Source organism: Lithobates pipiens, unplaced genomic scaffold, assembly GCF_037356315.1.
Source record: "Lithobates pipiens isolate NorthernLeopardFrog02 unplaced genomic scaffold, aLitPip1_a1.2 Scaffold_23, whole genome shotgun sequence".
In the NCBI taxonomy this organism is placed as follows: domain Eukaryota; kingdom Metazoa; phylum Chordata; class Amphibia; order Anura; family Ranidae; genus Lithobates; species Lithobates pipiens.
The window spans coordinates 135,678,847-135,704,107 of record NW_027507785.1 but is presented as its reverse complement, the minus strand read 5'-3'; the positions used below and the strand labels follow the sequence as shown (position 1 = coordinate 135,704,107).

General features: G+C 44.4%; 1 protein-coding gene across 4 annotated transcripts in view; it reads left to right on the top strand.

The window, feature by feature from the left end:
* Positions 1-25,261, top strand: part of TEF (TEF transcription factor, PAR bZIP family member) — a 92,448-nt gene that overhangs the window by 38,131 nt on the left and 29,056 nt on the right. The window contains exon 1 of one of the 4 annotated variants that reach the window (XM_077452406.1): positions 5,791-6,121. The exons of 2 other annotated variants lie outside the window; for them this stretch is intronic. In XM_077452406.1, coding sequence (XP_077308532.1) covers positions 5,983-6,121 — 139 coding nt within the window. In that variant the 5' untranslated portion in view covers positions 5,791-5,982. Of the gene's footprint in view, positions 1-5,790; positions 6,122-25,261 lie in introns of those variants that run through there. One more of the 4 variants, XM_077452405.1, reaches the window with a different exon arrangement.

Here is a 25,261-nt window from a genome sequence, read left to right as displayed (position 1 = left end):
CTTTGGCCCAGTGTGAGGTTCTGAGCACTCTGGAGAAGGTTTTTGTCCAGGATATCCCTGTACTTGGCCGCATTCATCTTTTCCTCGATTGCAACCAGTTGTCCTGTCCCTGCAGCTGAAAAACACCCACACAACATGATGCTGCCACCACCATGCTTCACTGTTGGGACTGTATTGGACAGGTGATGAGCAGTGCCTGGTTTTCTCCACACATACCGCTTAGGCCGCGTACACACGCGCGGACTGTTCGCCCAACCTTGTCCGCTGAACAGTGTTTGGGCGGACAGTCCGCGCGTGTGTGGGGCTTCAGCGGACAGTTTCAGCGGACAGTTGGCCGAACAAGGTCTTACGGAAATTCCGAAAAACTGTCCGCTGAAACAAGGTTTCAGCGGACTGTTCGCTCGTGTGTAGGCTTGTTCGGCCAACTAAGTCTCGCGCATGCTCAGAAAGGATTTCCACGTCGGAAGGTTGCATTGCAGTGTATAGGACGTCGTATTTTTCGTCCCGTCGTACGTGCCGTTCACGTCATCGCGCACGGTTTCAGCAAACTGTTCGTCCGTCGTGTGTGGCCATGTCCGTCCATGCTAAGTTTGAGCAGACTGTTCGCTCAAACTGTTGGACGGACAAAGTTGGGCCAACAGTCCGCGCGTGTGTACGCGGCCTTAGAATTAAGGCCAAAAAGTTCTAGCTTTGTCTCATCAGACCAAAGAATTATTTCTAACCATCTTGGAGTCCTTCGGGTGTTTTTTTTTTAGCAAACTCAATGCGAGCTTTCATGTGTCTTGCACTGAGGAGAGGCTTCCGTTGGGCCACTTTGCCATAAAACCCCAACTGGTGGAGGGCTGCAGTGATGGTTGATTTTCTACAGCTTTCTCCCATCTCCTGACTGCCAATTATACACTTAGGGGTGTACTCACTTTTGTTGCCAGCGGTTTAGACATTAATGGCTGTGTGTTGAGTTATTTTGAGGGGACAGCAAATTTACACTGTTATGGAAGCTGTACACACACTACTTTACATTGTAGCAAAGTGTAATTTATTTGGTGTTTTCACATGAAAAGATATGATAAAATATTTACAAAAATTTGAGGGGTGTACTTACTTTTGTTAGCTACTGTGCATGCCAATTTTACCAGATGAATAGCTTTGCAAAATAGACCCCCTGGTTCCTAACATAACGGTACTAAATAATGTTTATCAGCAGTTCTATCAGGAAAGCTGTACATAGAAAGGAGCCAGATGCAATATTAGATACTGTAGCTACTGACTTTAAATAAGTATTTATGTATTTATAGGCTAATGTAAATACCTTGCTCTGGCTGTGCTGTGTAATTTGTTTTATTGGTTATTTACCTGGTGAGATGACGAAGTATAAAATCACCCTACTATGTTACAGAGGAAAGCTTTTTGATGCTTTCTCTTCGTTATCTACAGTAGTTTTCCAGCCAATTCACCTAATGCCACGTACACACGATCGGACTATCCGACGGACAACTTTGCAGCGGAGGTCCGCCGGACTTTCCGAACGAGCAGACCAGCCCACACATGACCAGACTTTTCCGGCGGACCTGATGGGTCTCGTATGGATATTTAGAGGGAACCCCAGGTCATTTTTTTTTTTATTTGACAAGGGATTCCCCTTAATATCCATACCAGACCTGAAGGGCCTGGTAATTGAATTTGGGGGAACTCTATGCTTTTTTTTTTTATCAATGACTTTCAATGACTGTTCTCTGTATTATGGGGAGCCGACAATTCATCATAGCCGCGAGTGATTTTAAATGACTTTTTTCCTGCAGAAATTACTCTTTGTGCAGGGACAGTTCTAAGCACGGGAAACATGCGCCCCTTTACAGGCATACTATAGACACCCCCCAGGTATGAAATTTAAAGGAATATTACACTTTTATTGTTTCACTTTAAGCATTATTAAAATCACTGCTCCTGAAAAAACTGCCATTTTTTAAAAAAAAATTTGCATTGATACATGTCCCCTGGGGTAGGACCCAGGTCCCCAAACACTTTTTAGGACAATAACTTGCATATTATCCTTTAAAATTAGCACTTTAGATTTCTCCCATAGACTTGTACAGGGTGTTTTCCTCTGCTTTTCAAATTTGCCGCGAACAACCCAAATTGTTCACTTCACCGAAAAGGCAAACATGAGTTTGACTCAAACTTGAAACTCATCCCTAACGAGGGTGTAGGAATAGTGTTTCTCATATAGTTAGTTTCTGACTGTCCAATACATCAACATCGGTAATATCTGATGATTCACTATGCAACCTGTCCTAGCCCACTTTACATCAGATGTGCAAGGTTGCATGGGCTCATTATGGCTAATTCAATCCTACATATCTATATATATAGACACCAATTGAAAATAGTTGACAGATGCTTATTCTAAAGCTGGATACACACTATACAATTTTCTGTAGTTTTTTTCCTTGAGATTTACCAAAACCATATAATATGAGGTCAAACCTTAAAGCCCCATACACACTACACAGGGTCACCATACATGTTGCAATCCACTTTAAATTTACCAAAACTATATAACAAGAGGACCTATCCAATCCACCCAATACATTTTTATCAAAAATAAGGCAAGCCCTTAAACTACTTAGGTATTGGTAAATCCAAAGGATATTGTACAATCAGATTGTAAAGCTCATGGTGAGTTTTGCTGTCATGCATTTTCCAGCATAGGTGACATGCACAGACATCCATTTTGCATATGCATTGCAATTCATTAGAAGAAATTCATGCGTGCTGCATTTTGGATGTGATGATCTGCACTTTTTCATTTAAATTGAGCATTTCATATGCCTAAAATGCTCAATACTCTGGGCACTCTGCTATGAACAAACCCTTTGAATCTCCATCCCTACATAGCTGCATAGCTGCTGAAACCCAACTGGCAATGAATGCAGTGTGTCACATCAAACCTACTATTGTAATGCTTCTGGAAGCTTTCATGTAAACCTTAACTGAATGACATTTAGTTTTCCAATGTATTGTGCATCACAATCAACTTCCATTTATTTATATTATGAAAATACTTTTTTTTTTTTATCCTTTGTTGCATATTAGTGCAGCAGATCTTCTGCAGCCTTTGCAGCTACTTGCTGCATACAATTCTAGAGATAGGTGCATGGTAGTTCTAGGCAGGTTTCCCAATAGTGACAACAGTGGTCCGCACCTGTATAATAAGTGTGAACCCAGCCTTACACACAATCTTTGCATGTGGCTCACAGCAGGGGTGCAGTGCGTCCCCATTCACCGTTTCCACTTTTGGGCTGAATTTGGACCTGGAAACGGAACAAAAGATGCACAGTGCAAGTTTGCACCGGACCCACAGCGGAGATATGTGAATCGGTGTTCTGGCATATAGCATTCGGCCATCAGATACTGTCCGCCCCATACTGCGCAGGCGCAGCGCTTGCGCAGTACGGAGCAGAAGGAGCTTCGGAAAATCTCCACAGATGAACAGAGCCTGCGCCGTGAGTCGAGGTGGTAGCCCCACCATCCAAGTGGACATAGGGCTGCCGATATTAGAGGGCCCCTCGCGGGCTCGCTTTGCTCACCACGCTTCGGTCAAGTCAAAATCTCCTGCTATTGCAAATTGGATGTGGTGAACCCCCTGTCATCTGTCACCAACATAGGCATGTTAACTGTGGGCACCTGGCTGTGACAGCTTGTGGCTTCACAGGCGTGCTGCACATTGTAAATGGTCCCATAGTCTTCTGGGACCTGTCATGTGTCCCAGAAGACTGTGGAGAGGGAGTATGGAGGGGAATTTCCACTTCTGATCACCAAGGCGATGTTAGCAGAAGTGGAAGCAGGTACTTCTCTTTTGGGTGGAGCGTGGCTTCAAAGAGGAACTGCTAAAGTGGTTGTATACTTAATCTTTACACTTTTACCTACAGGTAAGCCTATAATAAGGCTTACCTGTAGGAAAATGAATTTCCCCTAAACCGTACAGGTTTAGGAGATATTCCCTATGCATGCAGCCGCTGGCGTATGCTCTCTGAATGCCCCAGCTGAAGGTCCGGCACCGTTGCCAGACCTTGCCGGGAAGAAAACTCCTGTGCGCGTGCGCGGGAGTGACGTCATCGTGGCTCTGGCCACTCACAGTGCCGGAGCCGTGAACCCGGAAGACATGCCAAGGGCAAGATGTCAGCTCCCTCGGCGTGGACCGGGCACCGATACAGGGGCTTTGCTCTGAGCTAAGTATTTGATAATGAGCTAGTATGTACTGCATACTAGCTCATTATACCTTTCCCTTGCAGGGTTTTTTGTTTTTTTTCCCTTTTGTTTTTTATTGTGCGGGTTTACTACAGCTTTAAGTTTAGTTCACCTTTACGTAACCAAAACTAAAGTTGAAAAAACACTGGGAGCAGGCAGCAGCTCTTTATTGCAGGAGAGACATGCTATGTCTAGTTTCTTCTGCAAAACTACGCACTTACTGGCCTGCCCACAGTCTTCTATTAAATGCATGCTGGTCTGGGCATGCATCAATCATGGCCAATCAGGAGACTGAAAAACTGGCACTTGGGAGAAGATGACAATGATGGTTGATGTAACCGCTGCATCGCTGGAAGGTAGAAATGACTATAGCAGGAAACGTACTTCCACTTTAGACTTTGAATGTAGATATCTGGGGGGATTTAATAAAAAAGTTTCTGCAACAAACTATAGATCACCATACATGGCTCAAAATGTGACCGATTCATGCTGACTCTACAGATATTGGAGCCATAGGTGCCCCTGATGGTACCACCTGGCTTGACAAAAGTCAAATGAACAATTGACTTTTGCCAAAGGTGGGAAGTTGTCAGCCAAACAATCTGGAATCTTGGTGTGCGTTGAGAATTTCTTCTAGAGCTGTGCAATAACCCAGTGTGAGACTTTGCTTCTGTGCAGGAACTTCCTGTAATAAACACCGCTCACTGCTGCTCCATCTCCTTGTGCAGGTGACTGGTCTGGTCTCCGCCCCTCCTGTCGTTTTCTGCAAGCAGCCTGTAGTTGGTGGAGCCTTCTGGCCCCTCCCACGGCACTGCTCAGGCTGTGTACAGCACAATGATGACGTTGCTGTGACTCTTACAAGATAATAGAGTGATCTGCAAAGGCATCTGGTGAATACAAAGTAAATTCCTTTCATTGTGGCTATTAAGTATAGAAAAATGAGAGTTTGGCTTTAATTACTTCATTCAGATAAATTAATCTTCCAGGTCTAATAATCCTGCTACAGTGAATGTGATGAATAAACTAACAGTTTATAAGGGATTTTTTTGTATTGGTCCATGCATATTAAATAGTCCATATCTTATTTATCAGCACTTGTGTATAGGCTGCAGACATCGGCAGGACTAGAAGAAAGCAGATATGCAACTACAGAGCAAAGAACACTGACATTCCTCCCAACACGTGGTGGTCACCCCATCACATGACACTCGTGTTCGCCACACGTGCTGCAGCCCTGTGACAGCTCGGAGTGGTAAGCTATGGGCGGCGACATTCCTCATATTCCACCAATCATGTACATCGCATGCTTCTACGCCCCCTATTGACACCCAAAAGGAGAGGCGGGGCTGACCCCGCAACAGCCTCTCCTCCAAAAACGTGACTTGTGATCTCGTGACTTGGACAGAGTTGCGTAAGGTAAAGCGTCGACAAATCAGAACGCTAGATATGCCTAATGCAAGCTGAGGGAGCCAATGGGCTGCTTTTAAATGGATAATCTTAGTCCAGGCCGCGTCTTTTAGTGCCGCATTACCTACAGTCACCCAGAGCCTTCCATCGATCTACGTCATTGTCTGTGGTCGACAGCCTGTTGGTTGAGAAAGCTAGCGCAGAAAAAAAAAAAACTCGTTTGCATAGAGGCTGTCAGCTGACCAGGCAGCGTATAGAGTGCATGAATAATTCAGTGAATGAGAAGCCGTGGTCTGCCTAGGCTGGTTGGCTGTTATTGTGATCAGGATGTCTGCTCCTGAGCCTTCAGTCGAGGCCTCTACCTCTCCGGCCGCTCCCGGGTGTCTTCTGGGCGAGTCCTTCCCCCTTGTGCTGAAGAAACTCATAGAAAACCCTCCGAAGAACTTTCTGGATACAGGAGAAGTGGGTGAGGAGATATAAGCGGCCATGGCGCCTCCTCTCTCAGCTGCCATCGGCCATAACCCACATTTCTTCTGGTAGAGGCAGGGCTTAGCACGGCAGCTTGCAGATGCAGGGCAATGGGAGGACTGGTGGAAATGTGTCACCAGAAAGGTGGTCACATATCAGTCGGTGACCCAGTAGTGTCCCTTCTAGTGGCCTTACTGTATGCTGAGGCTCCCTTCCTACCTTATGCGGGTTTACTTCACCAGAATGAAAGGATCCACCCATTGTGTACAGCACGATGATGATGTTGCTGGGACGCTTACAAGATAATAGCTTGATTTGCAAAGGCATCTGGTGCATACAAAGTAAATTCCTGTCATTTGTGGCTATTATAAAAAAAAAAAAAAAAAGTTTTGTGTACCTGGAGTTTGGCTTTAATTACTTCAGATAAATTAATATTCCAGGTCTAATAATCCTGCTCCAGTAAAAGTGATGACTGCACTGTTTATAGGGCATTTTTGTTTAAGATTAGTCCATTCATATTAAATGTTCTATAATGCATCAGAACTTGTGCATAGGCTGCAGAGATTGGTAGGACTAGAAGAAAGCAGACATACAACTACACCGAGCTTATGGTAGGTGATCAACTACCTCCCAACTTTTTATATGATAAAGAGGGACACCTTTTAGCACACAGTATGTAAAGCACACATATAAGGATACATCTATGCCATAACCCCAGTTCATGGACCACAAAGGACTAATGTGCAGAAAATAATTGGCTAAACCAGACAAGTGTTTTTTTTTTTTTTTTTTCTCTATTTCTCCCTAAGGGCCCTTTCACACGGGCTGTCCAGTCTGGTCTGCCTGTCAGTTTTTCAGGGGGACCTGATGGGACGCTCCATTCAGCCCTATAGAGAGGCAGATGTCTGCTGACCGCTGCTGTTATCCAATACGATCCTGTCAGTGAAATCCAGGTGGATGTAGACCTTATTTTCTATCCATCCAGCGGATCGTACTAGATGAAAATGGACAGGTGGTCCATTTTCATCCAATCTCCCCATAGAGAGCGGTGCACTGACAGGTCTGTCTCAGCACAGCGAGCAGAGACGGACCTGTCATCTGCCTGCTCAGTGGGGATCAACAGAGCAACAAATGCAGTGATGTAGGGCAGTGTTTCTCAACCTTTTTCCAGTCGGGGTGCCCTTAAATTATTTTCATTATTGAGTCACCCTCTGTCCAAGGCTTGCATCACGGTACTGTGTGTTTCAGAATGCACGCTAAATTGCGCTTGTTCCTCACATGCAGACAAATGCTCTGCTCTTTAGGGTTGCCATTAATTCTTCGTGGTACCCCAAATTGGCAAATGCAGGGTGATTTGGTACACAATTTATATATAAAAAACTTGGGGCTGACTTTCCCTGCATTTCTGCGGGTAGGGAAGCCAGTTGAAATGAATGGGCTGCCCTGCATGCAGCCACACAGCCTGATGTTACTCCTTTTTCTGCTGTGGTGATTGGCTTCTAGGGCTCTTCTAAAGGGCGATAAACTTTTCTGATCCTAGGGCTAGGTTCACACGTGTGTATGTGTGTTTTTTGTTTCTTTTTTTTTTCTTTTTTTTTTACGCATTGCATCAAAAATGCATTTATATACCTTTTTTGGTAGGGTTCTGTGTGTTACATCCAGTAATAAATAAATAATAATTCGACCGATAATCTCATCATGTGTACCAGGCATTAGAGCCACTCATTAGACAGATTTTTACAGTTTGGCTGATATGGACAGTCCAGTTGGAAAAATCTGTGTATTGGAGACTGTTCCTTTCTTTTCTAATTTAGATTAAATTATACTTAGAGGAACCTGGAAGTCGCCATTGCTGATTTTCTTTTTCTGCAAATGTTAGGCTAGTCATACACACGTGGATTTTGCTCATTCAGTCCTGTGGGCAGAGCAAGAGAAATCACTAGATTTCCCCAACCCTCCATCTTCTGGTGACTGTATTCTGACAGATATATTTGTCTGAAAATCCAAACAGTGGCTACATCTGATTGGGTGGAGTCACTATTTGGCATGGGAATATTCTGCCCAGCTCCATTGATTATTGAAGGGGAAATTCCACTTTAAGCATTTCTCTCCACAACTCCCCCCCCCCCCCCCAATGCCACATTTAGCATGTAATTATTTTTTTTGGGGGGGGGGGGGTCGCGTGGATACCCAGTTTTGACAGGTACCCGCTGCGACTTCTGGTTAGTGTTCCTCTCTCCCTGCAATCTTCTGGGACACATCACAGGTCCCAAAAGATTGCCTGACTATTAAGGAGGCACAGTGCACCTGGCTGTGAAGCCGTAAGCTTTCAAAGCTGGGTGCCCACAGTTGTAATGCTGTGGAGAGGGAGAGAATCAAGGGTTTGGGGGGCCACATCGCTGTATCCTGGGGCAGATGAGTGTGTGTTAATTAAAAGTCAGCAGCTACACTTTTAGTAGCTGTTGACTATTAATAAACACAAAAAAGATTAGAACTCTGTGCTAAATCGCAGGTCACTTGGAGGCATCTTCTTCTCAGCTTTTTCTGGGTGCTGTCTGTCTTGATTGGGCCGTGTGGGATGATGTCACTCCCATGCATGCGCAGCAGTCATTCATCCTGGAACTATGCAGGAAATGTCAACGAAGCTGCACAAGCGCAGCACATTGTACATTCCTCAGAGGACGGTGAACAGACAGATGCGTTTGACAAACTCCATAGTGCTAGCAGGATTAGCCATTACTTTAAATTGTGATGCTATAGCAAGAATAGGCTGAAATTCAAACCGTATATGGCTATCGTTGTCGTCCAAGTAGATGTACAATTCTTAACTATGTGGATGTATTCTATTCATGCTTGACATTTGCAGTTTATCCCATTTTATTTGATGCTTTTATGCAAGACAAAGCAATTCTGTGGGAAAATCATTTTGATCCCCTGCGGATTTTGTAAGTTTGCCCACTCACAGAAATTAAGGGTCTATCATTTTTATCATTGTTGTATTTTAAATGATAGAGACCGAATATCGACCAAAAATCCAGTAAAAAAAAAAAACACGATGTTATAAATTGAGGTGCAGTTTAGTGAGTAGTGTGGTGTGTCAGTCTGACGTAGGCTCTTAACCATGTGATCAGCTGTGTCCAATCGCAGCGTAAACAGCAAGAGCCGTGTATCGGCTTTTACTCCACTCGTGCTGACACACGAGTAGAGGAGAGCCGATGGGCTGCTCTCCTGACAGAGGGGGTCTGTGCTGATTATCAGCATAGCCCCCAGCATGCCACCCAGGATCACCAGGTATGAGCAGCAGGGTTGCCAATCAGTGCCCAGCAGTAATTCCTGCCGGTGCCTCATCAGTGCTGCCTGTCAGAGCCATCTATCAGTGCTGCATATTGTTGCCACCTCACCAGAGCCCATCAGTGCAGCCTCATCAGCTCCCATCAGTGAAGGAGAAAAGTTATTTACAAAATTTATATAATATAAATAAAGAAACTTTTTAATTTTTTATTTATTTTTTTCCCAAAATTTCGTTTTTTTTTTAATCAAAAAATAAAACTCCAGTGGTGATAAAATAACACCAAAGGAAAGCTCTATTTATGGGAGCAATGATAAATTTGTTTGGGTGTAGTGTTACATGACTGCGCAATTGTCATTCAAAGTGCAAGAGCGCTGAAACTTGGTCTGGGCAGGAAGGAGGAAAGTGCCCTGTATTGAAGTGGTTAAGAAGGTGCTCCTTAGGCAACTCGTTATTTCTATAAAATACACCTGTCCACAGAATCTTTCTTCTATTCAAACTTCACCATCATGATCAGACCAAATAGCTGTCAAAGGATGTCTGGGACAAGATTGTGGACCTGCCCAGGGCTGGCTTCAAGACCATCAGCAAGAAGCATGGTGAGAATGAGACCACTGATGGAGAGATTATTCGCAAATGGAAGAAATGCAAAATAACCATCACTCGCCCTCCGGTCTAGAGCTCCATGACACATTTTGCCTCGTGAGAAAAGTGAGGGATCAGCCATGAACTACAAAGAAGGAGCTTGTGACATAAAATCACGCTCATAGGTTGTCTTTTTTTTTTTTTTTTTTTTTTCAACCTCTCCTATGTGAATGATCTCAAGCCAGTTGGAACCACAGCCACCAAACAAACCATTGGTAACAATACACAGCCATGGATTGAAATCCTGTAGCACCTGCAAGGTCACCCTTCTCAAGAAGGCACATGTACAGGCCCGTCTGAAGTTTGCCAATGAAACATCTAAATGATTTAGAGAAAGTGCTGTGGTCAGATTAGAGAAACATTGAGCTCTTTGTCATTAGCTTGACCGTGTTTGGAGGAAGAAAAATGCTTACTATGACCTTAAGAACACAATCCCTACAGTCAAGCATGGGGGTGGAGACCTTATGCTTTGGGGCTGTTTTTCTGCTAAAGATACAGGCTGACTTTGTTGCATTGAGGGGGCCAATGTACTGGTTCATGTATTGTAAAATCTTGGATGAGAACCTTCTTCCCTCAGCCTGAGCACTGAAGATGGGTGCATGACAATGACCCAAAATATACAGCCAAGGCAACAAAGCTGTGGCTCAAGAAGTACATTAAAGCGGTTCTGCACCAAAAAAAAAAATATATTAAAAGCCAGCAGCTACTAATATTGCAGCTGCTGACTTTTTTTTAATAAATGGACACTTACCTGTCCCAGGGTCCAGCGATGTCGGCGGCAGATGATGAGCGATCGCTCGTCTCTCTGCTGCCCCGCCGCCATCCTCTGTCAGGGAATCGGGAAGTGAATCGTTGCGGCTTCACTGCCCGGTTCCCTACTGCGCATGCACTGCACGTCTCTTCTGGTCCCCGCTGTGTCCTGGGAACTGTTTCCCAGAACACAACGGGGGCGGGGCATCTGCGGCGGTCTGTCCCGGAAGTGGGTACAGATACCTGGATTATCCAGGTAACTGCACCCCCCTCCCCCCTGAAAGGTGCCGATTGTGGCACCGGAGGGGGGGAGGGATCAGATTAGCGGAACTTCCCCTTTAGGGTGGAGAACCGCTTTAAGATCAGGTAGTGGCCTAGCCAGTCTCCAGACCTTAATCCTATAGAAAATGTATGGAGGGAGCTGAAACTTCGAGTTGCTAGGAGACAGCCAAGAAACTTTAAGGATTTGGAAAAGACCTGTAAAGAGTGGACCAAAATCCTTCCTGAGATGTGCGCAAACCTGGTAACCAACTACAAGAAACGTTTTACCTCTCTGCTTGCCGACAGGGATTTCTTCACAAAGTCATGTTTTGCTTGGGGATCCAATACTTATTTTACTCCCTGAACTGCAACTGAGTTTATAACATTTGTATTGTGCGTTTTCTGAATTTTTGGTTGCTATTCTGTCTCTATCAATTAAAACACACCTATGATAGACCCTTCATTTCTGTAAGTGGGCAAAATGAAAAAAATCTTCAGGGGGTCAAATCATTTTCCCCACTGTAGGTTTACGTTAACCTCAATAATAGAACCACTCCAATACTGGGACACTTTCACCCCTTCCTGCCCATTTTTAGCTTTCGGCGCTGTCACATTTTGCCAATTATGCAGTCATGTACCCTAATAAAACTTTTCTAATTTTTTTTTTTTTTTTTTTTTTTTTTTTTTGTAGTTAATCACCACTGGGTTTTTATTATTCCATTTTTATTATTTTTTTGCTAAATATGCAAAAATGTGATAAAAATACTAAAACCTAATTTTATTTTTCTATTTAAAAGTTGTGCAAATTTTCTTTCATAATTTTGGGCCAAAATGTATTCTGCTACTTATTTTGTTTGCTAAAATTATCTGTGAATATTATTTAGTCTTTTTAAAACTATGGTATCTATATTTGAAAATGGATCAGTCCTGATTTACTGACTATCGCATTTCTTGAGGCCCTAAAATGGCAGGTCGGTACAAATACCCCCAAATGATACAAATATCTTTTCTTTTTCTTTTTTTACCATATCGCCAGATGGTACAGTGTCTTATGTCTGGTGTGGTGTTGATCAGCAACGCTGACTGGTGACTATATATCAACGTTTTTAAAGTGATCATTAACGCTCTTCTTGTAAAACAACCCATTCAGATTGAAATTAAATGCAAAACATTTTTATAAGTGATCACATTCCCTCTGTTCTCAGCTGCATAAGAGCTGGTGGGAGGAGAAGCAACAATACACTGATCTTCCCAGTGAATGGCTGTGTAGAGGGGTTGTGTCAGGACAAGTGGGATCATTGGAATGAGTTCCCAGCAAAGCTAGTCTACTGACCACACTCTGCTCTCATGCCTAGTGTGGTCAGTTTTTAATAGGAAAATAGAGGGACTGACAGGAACACCAGAGATTTTACTCAAAGTAAGCAATACGAGAACAGGAGATTTTCTCATGCAAGTACATGATACAGCAGTCACATATATGAAGGGTTGGTATAACAAACGCTTTAACCACTTAAGGACCAGGCCTATTTTTCAGACTGTTTACAAGTTAAAATCTTTTATTTTATTATTTTTTTTTTTTCAGACGCCCTAGAGAATAAAATGGCGGTCATTGCAATACTATGTCACAATATATTTGCGCGGTGGTCTTACAAGCACGCTTTTTTGAAAAACACACTCTTTTTAAATGAACAAATAGGAGAACAGTAAAGTTAGCCCAATATTTTTTTTATACTGTGAAAGATAATGTTACGCTAAGTAAATTGATACCCAACATGTTACACTTCAAAATTGTGCCTGCTTGTGCAATGACAACAAACCTTTTACCCTTAAAAAAATCTCCATAAGCAATGTTTAAAAATTTCTACAGGTTACCGGTTTTGAAAAAAGAAAGGAACACATTTATTCCTATTACAAGGAATCTAAACATCCCCTTTAACCACTTAAGGACCGCCGCATGTAAATATACGTCGGCACAATGGCACGGACAGGCACAAAGACGTACCCGTACGTGCCTGCCTTCCAGCGGGTGGGGGGATCCGATCGGACCCCCTCCCGCTGTCTGCGGCGGTCTGTTTCGCTTCAGGAGCGATCCGGGATGAGGGCATGGCCATTGGTTTCTGGCCATCCCCTCGCGATCGCTCCTGGCGAATGAGAAGCTTCCCCTCCCTGTGTAGTGTAAACACAGGCAGGAGGAAGTGATGTCACTCTCCTCGAGGCGGTCTTTTTGACCGGACGGTGAGGAGAGAAGACATCACAGTAAGTGCACCGACACTACACTGACATGTAGGTACACATAGGCACACTTTCACCCCCACCCCCTCCCAGTCACAGTGTCACTGATTGCAGTGATCGTTTATTTACTGATCACTGCATTTAGTGTCAGTTGTGACTTTAAAAAGTGTCAGGGCAGTTAGTGTTAGGTCCAGGGTAGCCCCCTACCCCCCCAATAAAGGTTTAATCCCTTGATTGCCCCCCCCAGGTAACCCTTTCACCCCCTTTTGCCAGTGTCGCTAAGGAATCGTTTTTCTGATCGCTGCATTAGTGTCACTGGTGCTGCTAGGTAGCTAGTTATTTTTTTAGGTTCACCGCCAGGGTTTTATAGTGTTAGGTACCCCCATATACAACCTAATAAATGTTTTAACCCCCTGATTGCCCCTAGAGTTAAACCTTTCACCAGCGATCACCGTATAAGTGTCACTGGTGACGCTGGTTAGCCAGTTAGGTTCCCCGTCAGGTTTTTATATAGCGTCAGGGACTCCCATATACTACCTAATAAAGGTTTTAACCCCCTGATTGCCCCTAGTTAACCCTTTCACCAGTGATCACCGTATAAGTGTTACTGGTGACGCTGGTTAGTTAGTTTTGCTTTTTATAGCATCAGGGCACCCAGCATTTATATTACCCAATAAAGGTTTAATCCCCTGATCACCCGACGGGTGATATCAATTAGGTTTTAGGGTCTGCGTTGCCCCAGGCAGCGCTAGGTTAGTGCCAGTATCGCTAACACCCACGCGCAAAGCATACACCTCCTGTAGTGGTATAGTATCTGAACAGATCAATATCTGATTTGATCAGATCTATACTAGCGTCCCCCAGCAGTTTAGGGTTCCAAAAAAACGCATTGTTAGCGGGATCAGCACAGATACCTGCTGGCACCTGCTTTTTGCCCCTCTGCCCAGCCCACCCAAGTGCAGTATTGATGGATCACTGTCACTTACAAAACACTAAACGCATAACTGCAGCGTTCACAGAGTCAGGCCTGATCCCTGCGATCGCTAACGTTTTTTTTTTGTTAGCGTTTTATATTTAAATCCTGAAGGCGGTGCTTGGTTTTGGGGTCCTGTACGCGGCTAGGCTCCCAAAAAGTCCCCCATATGTGGTATCCCCGTACTCAGGAGAAGCAGCAGAATGTATTTTGGGGTATAATTTCACATATGCCCCATAGCATGTGTGAGCAATATATCATTTAGTGACAACTTTGTGCAAAAAAAAAAAAAAGTTTGTAATATTCCTGCAACTTGTGGCAAAATAGAAAAAATATTCCATGGACTCAATATGCCTCTCCGTAAATAGCTTGGGGTGTCTACTTTCCAAAATGGGGTCATTGGGGGGGGTTTGTGTTATTTTGCCATTTTATGGCTTTCGAAACTGTGATAGGTAGTGAGGAGTGAAATCAAAAATTTGCACCCTTTGAAATCCTGAAGGCAGTGATTGGTTTTCGGGGTGCCGTACACGGCTAGACTCCCAAAAAGTCCCACACATGTGGTATGCCTGTACTCAGGAGAAGCAGCAGAATATATTTTGGGGTGCAATTCCACATATAACTTTGGCATGTGTGAACAATATATCATTTAGTGACAACTTTTTGTAAACTTTTATTTTTTTTTGTCATTATTCAATCACATCTAATCTTATATGTAGAAAACATTAAAGTGCATGTGTATAGTTTGTTTCTCAATCTCAAAAATAATTCATAAATAAAGTGCAACTTGGCATAAAAATAAAGTTCATATTCCCAATTTCAATCAAAAATATGATCCAAAAGTGCATCTATTTAAAAAAAAGTCAATTTTTTTCAATCCCACACTGAATAAAAAGCAAATTTGTAATCCAGCTCTTCATGTAATTATACACTCGATGTGCTCCTTCACCATAAGTCCTAAAGTAACTCAACAGAAATTGTAGCTGGTCAAATTTTATAAACCAGCAACCGTGCTTTTTGTGTTGTATATCAGGCAAATCCCCTCTCCATTGTGCTGTCTTTAACATGTCCCCTTGTCAGTTTGTCTCCCGAATGGATGGAAGGATTTTTAGGAGGAAGGAAAAAAGATCTCCCACAGCGTAATAACGTTAAAATAATGCATGTTTATTAAAAAAAAATTTAAAAGTACTTACATTTCACAAGTGTCTGTCCGACACTAGGCAACAAAAACATGATGATTGTATATAATAGTTGGCTCCTGCTGCAGGCTCAAAAGCCCCAAGCATGATCACAGAAACACCCGATGTTGTCAGCATCCTAGCTCCGCCCTACTAGTTTCGTTATTCAGCATCTTCCTGCCACTCCTTGGTTCATTGATTTGTTTCACATGTGTTAATTGCAAGCCATTTATTACTTGGTTACAGGATTTTTAGATTTGCGCTGCTCATTTCCCTTTTATCTGTATCAACTAGTGTGGCAGCATTTCTAGGTAGAATCCTCCACCATCCATCAATATTTTTGGATTTGTTCCTTGTTTTGTCTATGGTCATGTCCCTGCCTTGTCATCGGGGTCTCTTCTGCAGTTACTCTAAGACTTTGTGTATAATTCCTTGCATGTGCTGACTGCAGGTCTTCTAAGCATGCTACAGCACCTTCAATATCTGATTACCCAACGGCTTTAGAGGTGATCGGCCCAATGACTATCTGAATGACACTGAGGGTCCCTACAGCCTCTCTATGGTTATATAGCCTTTGAGTAATCCCAGCCTTCTGTCATTATCTCAGACATGCAAGAGACTGGGCCCCTTTTGTTGATTTACATGCTTAACTGCATCTGGAGGTTCAACCTTATGTCTTCAGCCTTGGGTCTTTTAGACCTCTTACAGATGCAAAGAGCTTTGGGTTCTTCCATCTGGGAGGGAGTGAGTTAACCACTCAAGGACCGTAAGGATTTGCCCCCTTAATGACCAATTTGTCACTGTGCTGCTTTAACTGGTAATGGCGTGGTCATGCAAAGCTGTACACCCCCCCCCCCCCCCCCACGAATAGAGCATTCTTTTGATGGTATTTGTTGACCACCTGGGATTTTTACGAAAATAGAGTATTTTAGATATACCATACCTGCAAAACAAATGCAATAAAACACTTTCTACTTTGTTATTACAAAAAAGGTATAAACCTCAATTTTAGTCATACGTTTAGGCCAAAATGTATTCAGCCACATGTCTTGGGTAAAAAGAATTTAAATAAGAGTAATATTTATTGGTTTGCGCAAAAGTTATAGCATCTACAAACCAGGGTACATTTTTTTTTTCCTCTGCCTCCTGAGGTGCTAAAATGGCAGGACAGCCCCATTTTGTAAAGTGGACATGCCAAGGAAATTGCTGAGCCTATTGAATATTTTTTTTTTTTTTTGTCACAGGTGATTGAAAAATGACAAAAAAATTTGTTTACACAGTTGTCATTGAAATGTATTGCTCACACATGCCATGGGTACGCGTGGAATTACACCCAAAATACATTCTGTACGGAGATACCACGTGTGAGACTTTTTTGGGGGTCTAGTTGTATACAGGACCCTGAAAACCAATCACCACCTTCATGATTTCTAAGGGCTTAAATGTTTGTTTATACACCTCACCTACCTATCAGTTTTGGAGGCCATAAAATGCCAAGATAGCACACCCCACCCCCCAAAATGGGCACCCCAAGCTATTTGCCGAGAGGCAACTTTGTCACAAAGTTTTGAAAATAGAAAAGAAAATACAAAATACTCACTATGCCTCTTAGCAAATACCTTTTGGGGTGTCTACTTTCCAAAATGGGGTTATGAGGGGGGGGGGGTTGTGCTATCTTGACATTTCAGGGCCTCCGAAACTGTGTATAGGTAGTAAGGAGTAAAATCGCCATTTTACGCCCTTAGAAATCCTGACGGCGGTGTCTGGTTTTCGGGGGTCCTGTACATATGGCTATGCTCCCAAAAAGTCTTGCACATGGTATCCCTGTACTCGAGAAGCAGCAGAATGTATGTTGCGTGTAATTCCACATATACCCATGCCATGAATTGTAAATTTACTGAATGTGTGGCAAAATATAAAAGATTCCATGGACTTTAGAAAAATTGGGGCCGAGATCTCCTCTGCCCTCAAAGCATCTGGCCACACCAAAATCAGTGTGATAAATTACTTTCCAAATGGTGCTGTTTATATCCGTCGAAACCAAAGTCATAAAATGCTCGTAGCTTCTGGTTTATTGGGCCATAAAGATGATTGGAGCTTTTCTGGTCTCCGATCAGCTCTGTTGTCAGCTGGCAAGCCTACCAGCTTCATTCTCAGGTTCCCCGGTGGGACAGGAGAGCCAGAGAAAACCATGGAAGACGGCAGAAGGGGAACTTTTATTCCTACTGCATGTAAATTGGCCGCTAGGATTGCTTTTACATGAAAGCTGGCTAAAAGAATGATGCCAAGATGATATCTAAACCTGCAGGCATCATTCTGGTATAACCACGCAAAATCCGTGCTGCAGCTGAATGGCGTAGCTGAAAAGCAAACGATAACCATAAAACAATTTGTGCCAAAAAAATTGTAAAAAATATATGCTGAAGCATGGGGGCAATCCGCCCCTAATGTTGGGGGCAATTCGGCCCTCCACCAAGAACAAAAACATTCCGTGTGCCCCCCCCCCCCCACTTCACTGCGAGCAAATTATTACACTTCAAATAGGCTCTCTAAACCCCACCCCCCCAATCTAAGTCGGGAATCTACAAGCCGTTGAGGGAAGCCCCGTGATTATATCACACAGTGCCACATGTGCCAATTCCACAATCAAAAATGTGACTAAAGTGGCACGCTTGTGTAATAATTGTCCATGTACAAGTGGTACCCCTTTCCGAATAAGGGTGACACCAAGTCATAAACAATATTGCCAGTGCTCCCTATGTAGTCTGGGCAGTTGGGGGGGCTCCATAGTGCTGTCTTTTCCCTCGTAAACCATAAAACTATATGTATAGCCTGTTGCCCTGTCACAGAGCTTATACATCTTGACCACATATCTGGCAAGCCTGCTGGGGGGGATATTGTTTGAAGTGGCCAGAAAATGGAGTCATGGATTCATCAATGCAGACAACTTGATCGGGAGTAAACAAGGCTGCGAATTGTTGGTTGAAGTGGTTTACAAGGGGCCGAAGTTTGTGGAGCCGATCATATTCGGGATTACCTCAAGGACGACAGAGTTCATTGTCCTTGAAATGCATGAACCGTAAGATCTGCTCATATCGCGTCCTGGCCATGGAAGCAGAGAACTTGGGCATATGGTAAATTGGGTCAGTGGACCAATATGACCACTAAGCGCTTTTTTTAAAAAAAAAATATATATTTTTTGAATTATGCCAATGAGGAGTGATAGGCCCAGAAAAGTCCTAAATTCGGAAACCGTAATAGGTTTCTATTCTCTGGCAAGGGTCACCTGGGGATTAGCGGCGATGAATTGACCAGCATACAAATTGCTTTGGTCCACAATAGATCTATAGAGATCTTCTGTAAAAAAAAAAAAAAAAAAAAGGTCAATAAAAATCACCGGAATTATGGATTAGTCGGTGAATGGTGGAAGTACGGGCGCTGCAGAAGTGGTGGGCTCCCAATTAGGATTGGCATATGCACCTGGAAGGGCACTATGGGCTCTACGGGCCTGTGTACAAACTCATGGTGGCTGCCGGACACTACTTGTACTAGCCACCACACCAGCTTGATCTGCACTTTTGTGACTTTCCCCATCGCCAAGTGATACTGCAGTGCTGGTTTGACGAAGACCAGGATTTACTAGGCCGCTGGTGCTTCCCAGTTCACCAGAAGAATGAGTGGCACTAGTACTGGCTCTCTGCTCCATACAAGAGCCCTGCGGTTCTTGCACCTCAACAACAGAACGGGGTCTGGTACGCCTGACCTTAGCTCTGACGGCGGAGTAGTGGTCCCTGCTATCTGTCAGGGTGTCGCTGCTCTCTACAGATTCGTATACTGAGCCTAAATCTGACAGACGGTTTCCCCTTTTGCTCTCATCTGTCATGCTCAGTACTGTGTAGACCTCTTCACTAGTGTACCTCTGTCTGGATATTTTGGCCTATAAATTTATTGGTACAACTAATGCGACTCACAGGCAAAATCGTTACCAAAAAAATTAACTGTTAGCGTTTGTAGGGATCAGGCCTGACTGCAAACGCAGCAAGTATGTGTGTTTGTGTTTTGTAAGTGACATTTATCAATTGATACGGCACTTGGCTGGGCAAAGGGGCTAAATTCAGGTGCTAGCAGGTGTTTGGGCTGATCCCGCTAATGCCACATTTTTGGAAACACCTAAACTACTAGGGACGCTAATATAATTCTGATCAAATCAAAAATATTGATCCGTTCAAACACTATACTAGTAAGGGAGGTTCACCTTCAACCTGTTCTGGTTGTGACCTTAGGAAAGTGAAACCCCTGAAAAGAGATCTCTCCACTGCCATGGTTAACCCCCTTCCTGAAAGGGCCTGTGTAGCGGATCTCTGGAACCCTACAATTCAGTTGTAATGGCTTGCGAAATGCATATAAGTGTGTGTCCCATTAATAGCATCCTGGTAAAAGTACTGGGAGGTGAGGGGGCCTATCAGGCCTGGTCTTTGAGGAACGTTTTTTTATTTTAAGACCTACACTTGGCATTTTCCTTCAAAGATATCACTAAAGGTTAGATTTTTCACCTGCCTCGGCGCAATGTGAGTCCTATCATTCCCCTTTGCCTACTCCTGGTGTAGGCACACCCAGGCTCGCTAAGCCATAATCTCTGGCAGCCAACCAGGCTGGAAGCAAGAAGCCTGCCCTTCAGGCATCCAGGGGCAAATAGGGGCTCTTGTAGGTTTACAGGCTAATCCCTTGCCTCTAGCATAGTCTTTTTAGTTGTTTGCCCTCTAACCCTTGTGCCACCACCATACAGGTTAATAGACCTTCCCTTGCCCATGGGGGGACCCCCAGTCAGGATATTTTGGCTTTAACTTGCTTGTCAGTGTGGACTACAGAACTTCTCCCTCAGAGCAAATGACCTAGTATACGCAGTTTGCGTTAGCTCTAGCAGGTGGCATTCCTTTGATGGGGCCAATTACTTGCAAGGTCCAGCAGAGTGGCTCTGTTAGGTATTGGCAGTAGAAACTTTCTGTCACCTGTAGGCAATGTTAATCAGCATGATTCTTTGGTGAAGGAGTTCACAGCATTTTCCCCTTTTATGCCCCTTCCCATTATACAGGGTTTAATATCTCTGAACCTTTGGAGGAGTGTTGTTGGGTGTTGATAGAAAATCCATTCCAAGGCACTTCCCTTTCTTCCAATCATAGCGATCTACCACAGAATCTTTCTCTTGTGAGTTTGTTTCCTCAACAGACTTGTGTGTCCACCGCCAAAGATTAGATCTTGACCTGATCACTCAACAGTTCCCAATCAAACAGCATATGAGGGCTTCTCTCCCCATCCATGAAAGTCCTCATTGGAGCAATATTTTGGGACTACATTTTGGATTTCTAGAACAGTTGGTTTCTTCCTCCCTCCTTGCTCAAGTCTCCTGCTTTGGACACCATCTTGGTACTGGTGCTTCTTCACCACCTTCCTGGGGGTGTGTCCAAGATGGCTGCACCGCTGAGGGCTGGTGACCCCTCTGCCCTTCAAAATATCATGGCTGTGATTTGCGATACCCCCCTCCGTTTTAATGACTGCCTGACATGTGGAGGTTAATGAGGGGCGAACATCCTCCATGGCTGAGGCTGGGCCCCGTATACTGTTTCCCCCTTTGTTGCACTTGTGCCTGACTTAAAGTGGTTGTAAACCCTTACAACACACTTTGACCTACATGTAAGCCTAGATTAAGGCTTACCTGTAGGTCCAAGAAATATCTCCTAAAACCTACACGGTTTAGGAGATATTTGCCGAAAAGACAGGCACCGCTGTCTACAGGGCATGCGCCGTAGACAGCGGCGCACTGAGCACGGCACCGTCAACGGCGAATATGCCGCACGCATGCGCGGGAGTGACATCATCGTGGCTTCGCCGAATGACAGCGTCGGAGCAGCGAGACCCACCGAGAAGATGGATGCGCCGGACTACAGGGGACAGCGGTGACTTCGCTGGCTCCTGTGTCAGGTAAGTGACACATAATGGACTACTATGCGATGCATAGTAGTCCATTATGCTTTACCTTTGCAGGGAATGAAAGAGGAAGTAAACTCATCAGGGTTTACTTCCTCTTTAATATCCCTGTTTGCAATGTTGTAAGATGTGACCCGTGTGTGTCCCAGCAGACAGCGCGGTGGGACAGGAAGAGGAATAGACTCCTGTGGTAGTCTGTGCCCAGAAGTGGGTGCAAATACCTATCTTAGACTGCTATCTGCACCCCCCCCCCCAAAATGTGACACCAGAGGGGGGGGGGGGTTCCGAAAAGCAGAGGTTCAATTTTTGTGTGAACCTCCGCTTTAAGATGCAGAGATTCTCTGTCTGTCTCTGTCTGTGTCTGTCTGTCTGTCTCTGTCTGTCTGTCTCTGTCTGTCTCTGTCTGTCTGTCTCTGTCTGTCTCTGTCTGTCTCTGTCTGTCTCTGTCTGTCTGTCTGTCTCTGTCTGTCTGTCTGTCTGTCTGTCTGTCTCTGTCTGTCTCTGTCTGTCTCTGTCTGTCTGTCTCTGTCTGTCTCTGTCTGTCTGTCTCTGTCTGTCTGTCTCTGTCTGTCTGTCTCTGTCTGTCTCTTGCAATACTTCCGGATTGGATACGCTCAGGGAATATGCTTTAAATTGTCGCTGTACTTCTAATATCTACTTTTCCCCTACATGGAAGGTGCCCAGTTCATCCTTATATTGCACTTCAGCCAAACTATTTTTTTCATTTTTGCTTTTTCTAGGAGTTGATGAAGTTTAACACAGATATTGCTGTTTTTATGCATATGCGGGGGAGCCTTTCCCGTTATGTAGGGATGCTCCCTCCTCAGTGAGTGAATACTGGTACATGCCCCCTAGGATTGGGTAGTACGAGGCAGGGATGCTCGGTCACCCCCAGCCTATTCGCCCTGGAGCCCCTGGCAATTCTGATCATGTGTGCTCCAGATGTGCTGGGCCTGCGACTAGGTAAGCTGCAAGAGCGGTTCTCCCTGTATGCGGTCGATGTGTTACTGTACCTTAATGACGCGGGCCCCCTCGCTCCTTGCCACTTTACGTAGTTTTGATACTTTTGGAGGATACTCGGGTATTAGGATCAACTGGGCCAAATTGATACTTTTCCCCCGCTATCCTTGGAGTGGCCTACACCCCCCCCCCCCCCCCCACGTTGGGTTGAGAAGTTCTGCTACCTGGGGGCTCCTGGTAACTAAAAGCCACTCTGACTTCATTGGGAATAATCTGATGCCTGTCCTGTTGACTCAAAGATCCAAATGCTTGGCATTTGGCGACTTTGCCTCTTTACTGGGTCGCATTAATTTACTCAAAATGAGTGTGGATCCCTGTTGCCTTCTTTAAAGAAATAGACAATGTATAGGATCCTGTTATTTGGAGTGGAGCTCTGGCTGTCTGTCTGGAGGCAAGCTGTTGGGCTCACTGGCTGGACTCCACAGCTTTTTCTCCAGGGGACCTGGGGCATACAAGACGACACTGGGACCAACTAGAGCGACATGGCAAGTGTGGACTGCTGCCCGGCGGCACTTTAAGCGGCTAGATCGGTGGTCTGCGGCACATCCCCCCCCCCACCCTACCACACATCCGTTCCATCCCAGATCCCCAGCTATGGGCCAGACATGGTACCACAACACTGGACCATATTATGCCTCAGGGTACCCTACTACAATTTACAGACCTGAGGGCAAAATATAATTTGCCTAGCTGGATGGAATTCTACGACTTAAACATGCTACCAGGGCTCAATTCCCTCCCCTGCACATCCTCCAGGCTGACCCTATAGAGGAACTTCTGGTCCCAGGCAATCTAACTAAACCCTTATCCACTCTGTATGGTGCACTCCTGGTCACTGACTCCCCCAAGCTAGAGAAATTATGGGAAACATGGCACAGAGACATACCCTCACTAGACAGGGAAGGATGGGAGGACTGTTTGGCGTATGGCCCCAAATTAGTTCTCGCCTCTAGCGACAAACTCATTCAGGTAAAATTTTTGCAAAGAATGTACTACACGCCCCAAAGACTTCACAGAATGTTTCCGGATAGAGACCCTGAGTGCCCTAGATGCAAAGCACACATAGGAAAGTTTTTTTCATATGTTCTGGGACTGTCCTATTATCTCTGCCTACTGGACGAAGGTATTTGGGGAAATAAACTCTAGACTGCAACTGTCCCTTCCAATGCTACCTGAGTTGGCCTTATTGGGGGTTCTTGATGACTAACAACGCTCTCATCACTCCAAATTACTGATTTTGTACCTTCTCATTTACGCTAAAAAAAATACTCCTTAAATAGATTGTCAACCCCCCCCCTTCTGGAAAGCACTGATTTGGAGCTGCCCTACCTATGTATGATGGATTACATATATAAATAGGTGTTGTCAATGGAAATACGAAAAAGTTTGGACCCCCTGGACTTCTGATTAGTATACTAAGGTGGACTACACATTTTAGCATAAATACTAGTCAATATATATGCTGCTAGATAACTGTTTGGACTGTAATTACTGAGTATTTCTGTCCCTATGACTGTGAACTTTTGCTGCATGTTTTGTGTAAAACTGTTTGTGCACAAATATTTCTTTCATGCAATTCTCTGTACTGTACCAATGGATATGCTGTGTGTTTCACCTCCATGACAACAAAGCACCTTTTTGTAAAAATAAAAACAAAACAAAAGTCTTTTGGTCCCTTTTGCGGATAGTACAGAGAGCAATTCTCTGGAGGCCTGTTCTTCTCAACTGGTAGCTTGTGGACATAGAGGAGAGGTTTACCAAGGACTAGGACAACTCTCCATTGCTAGTAAAGGTGGTCAGAGGATGGCTTATGCAACCCTGGGCTGTGTGCAGGTAGAACTTTGATGAGAACACAGAATACCTTTTTAAAGGTTAGGTTCACCTCTTGTAATAAAAAATAATATGAACAATAATTTACGGACTTGATCATTGGATCGCAGGTGCAGTGCCAGGCTCCTGCAGACACTCAGTACAGCTGTCTGCCTGTACTTCCCGTAAGGCATTACTGAAGTGCAGGAAGAATCGATGAACTATTAATACTTGCAGTTTACTGAGAACTACAAGCTGTCTGCCATGGGACTTGTGGTACATTCACATAAATCCTGTGAATAACGCAGCTGTGTGGGTGGAGCCATGCATAGCCATACTGATTTTAAAATTTGACAGCGGGAGATAAAATAATTTTTATTTTGGTCCATTGAGGGGCACAAGTTTTACCTTTCTGTGTTGTGATTAGGGCTGCAATGATTAATTGATAATGAAAATCGTTGTCAACGATTTTCATTATAGATTAGTTGGTCCGCACCTTCCGCCTGTCTGTTCGTTGAAAAAAACCGAAATAAATCCTCTCCTCCTATGTCATCTGTCCTGTGTCCTCGGCGGCGCTCTCTGTGACCAGGCACGCACTCGCCGCTGCACGTCCGTGGCGTGCCTCTCCTCCTCGCTGATGTCGCATGATGATCATTCACACAGATCTCAGCCCGCCCGCTGCTGCCTCGAGGGAACAGAGAGGCGAGGGCGAGAATCTGTGAGGACACTGAGCCGAGCTACACACAGAGTGTGAAAAAAAGGTAGCAGCTATCGGCAAGTTGTACCCAGTAAAAGCACACACAACATTCAGTGCCCCATCATCATTTGCTTTCCTGGGAGGGAGGGGGGGGGAAATAGAGCCACATTGGTGTTTCTGGGGGGGGGGGATAGCGCCCCATCATTGGTGTCAGTGGGTGGAATAGCGCCGCATCATTGGTGTCAGTGGGTGGAATAGCGCCCTATCATTTGTGTCAGTGGGTGGAATAGCGCCCCATCATT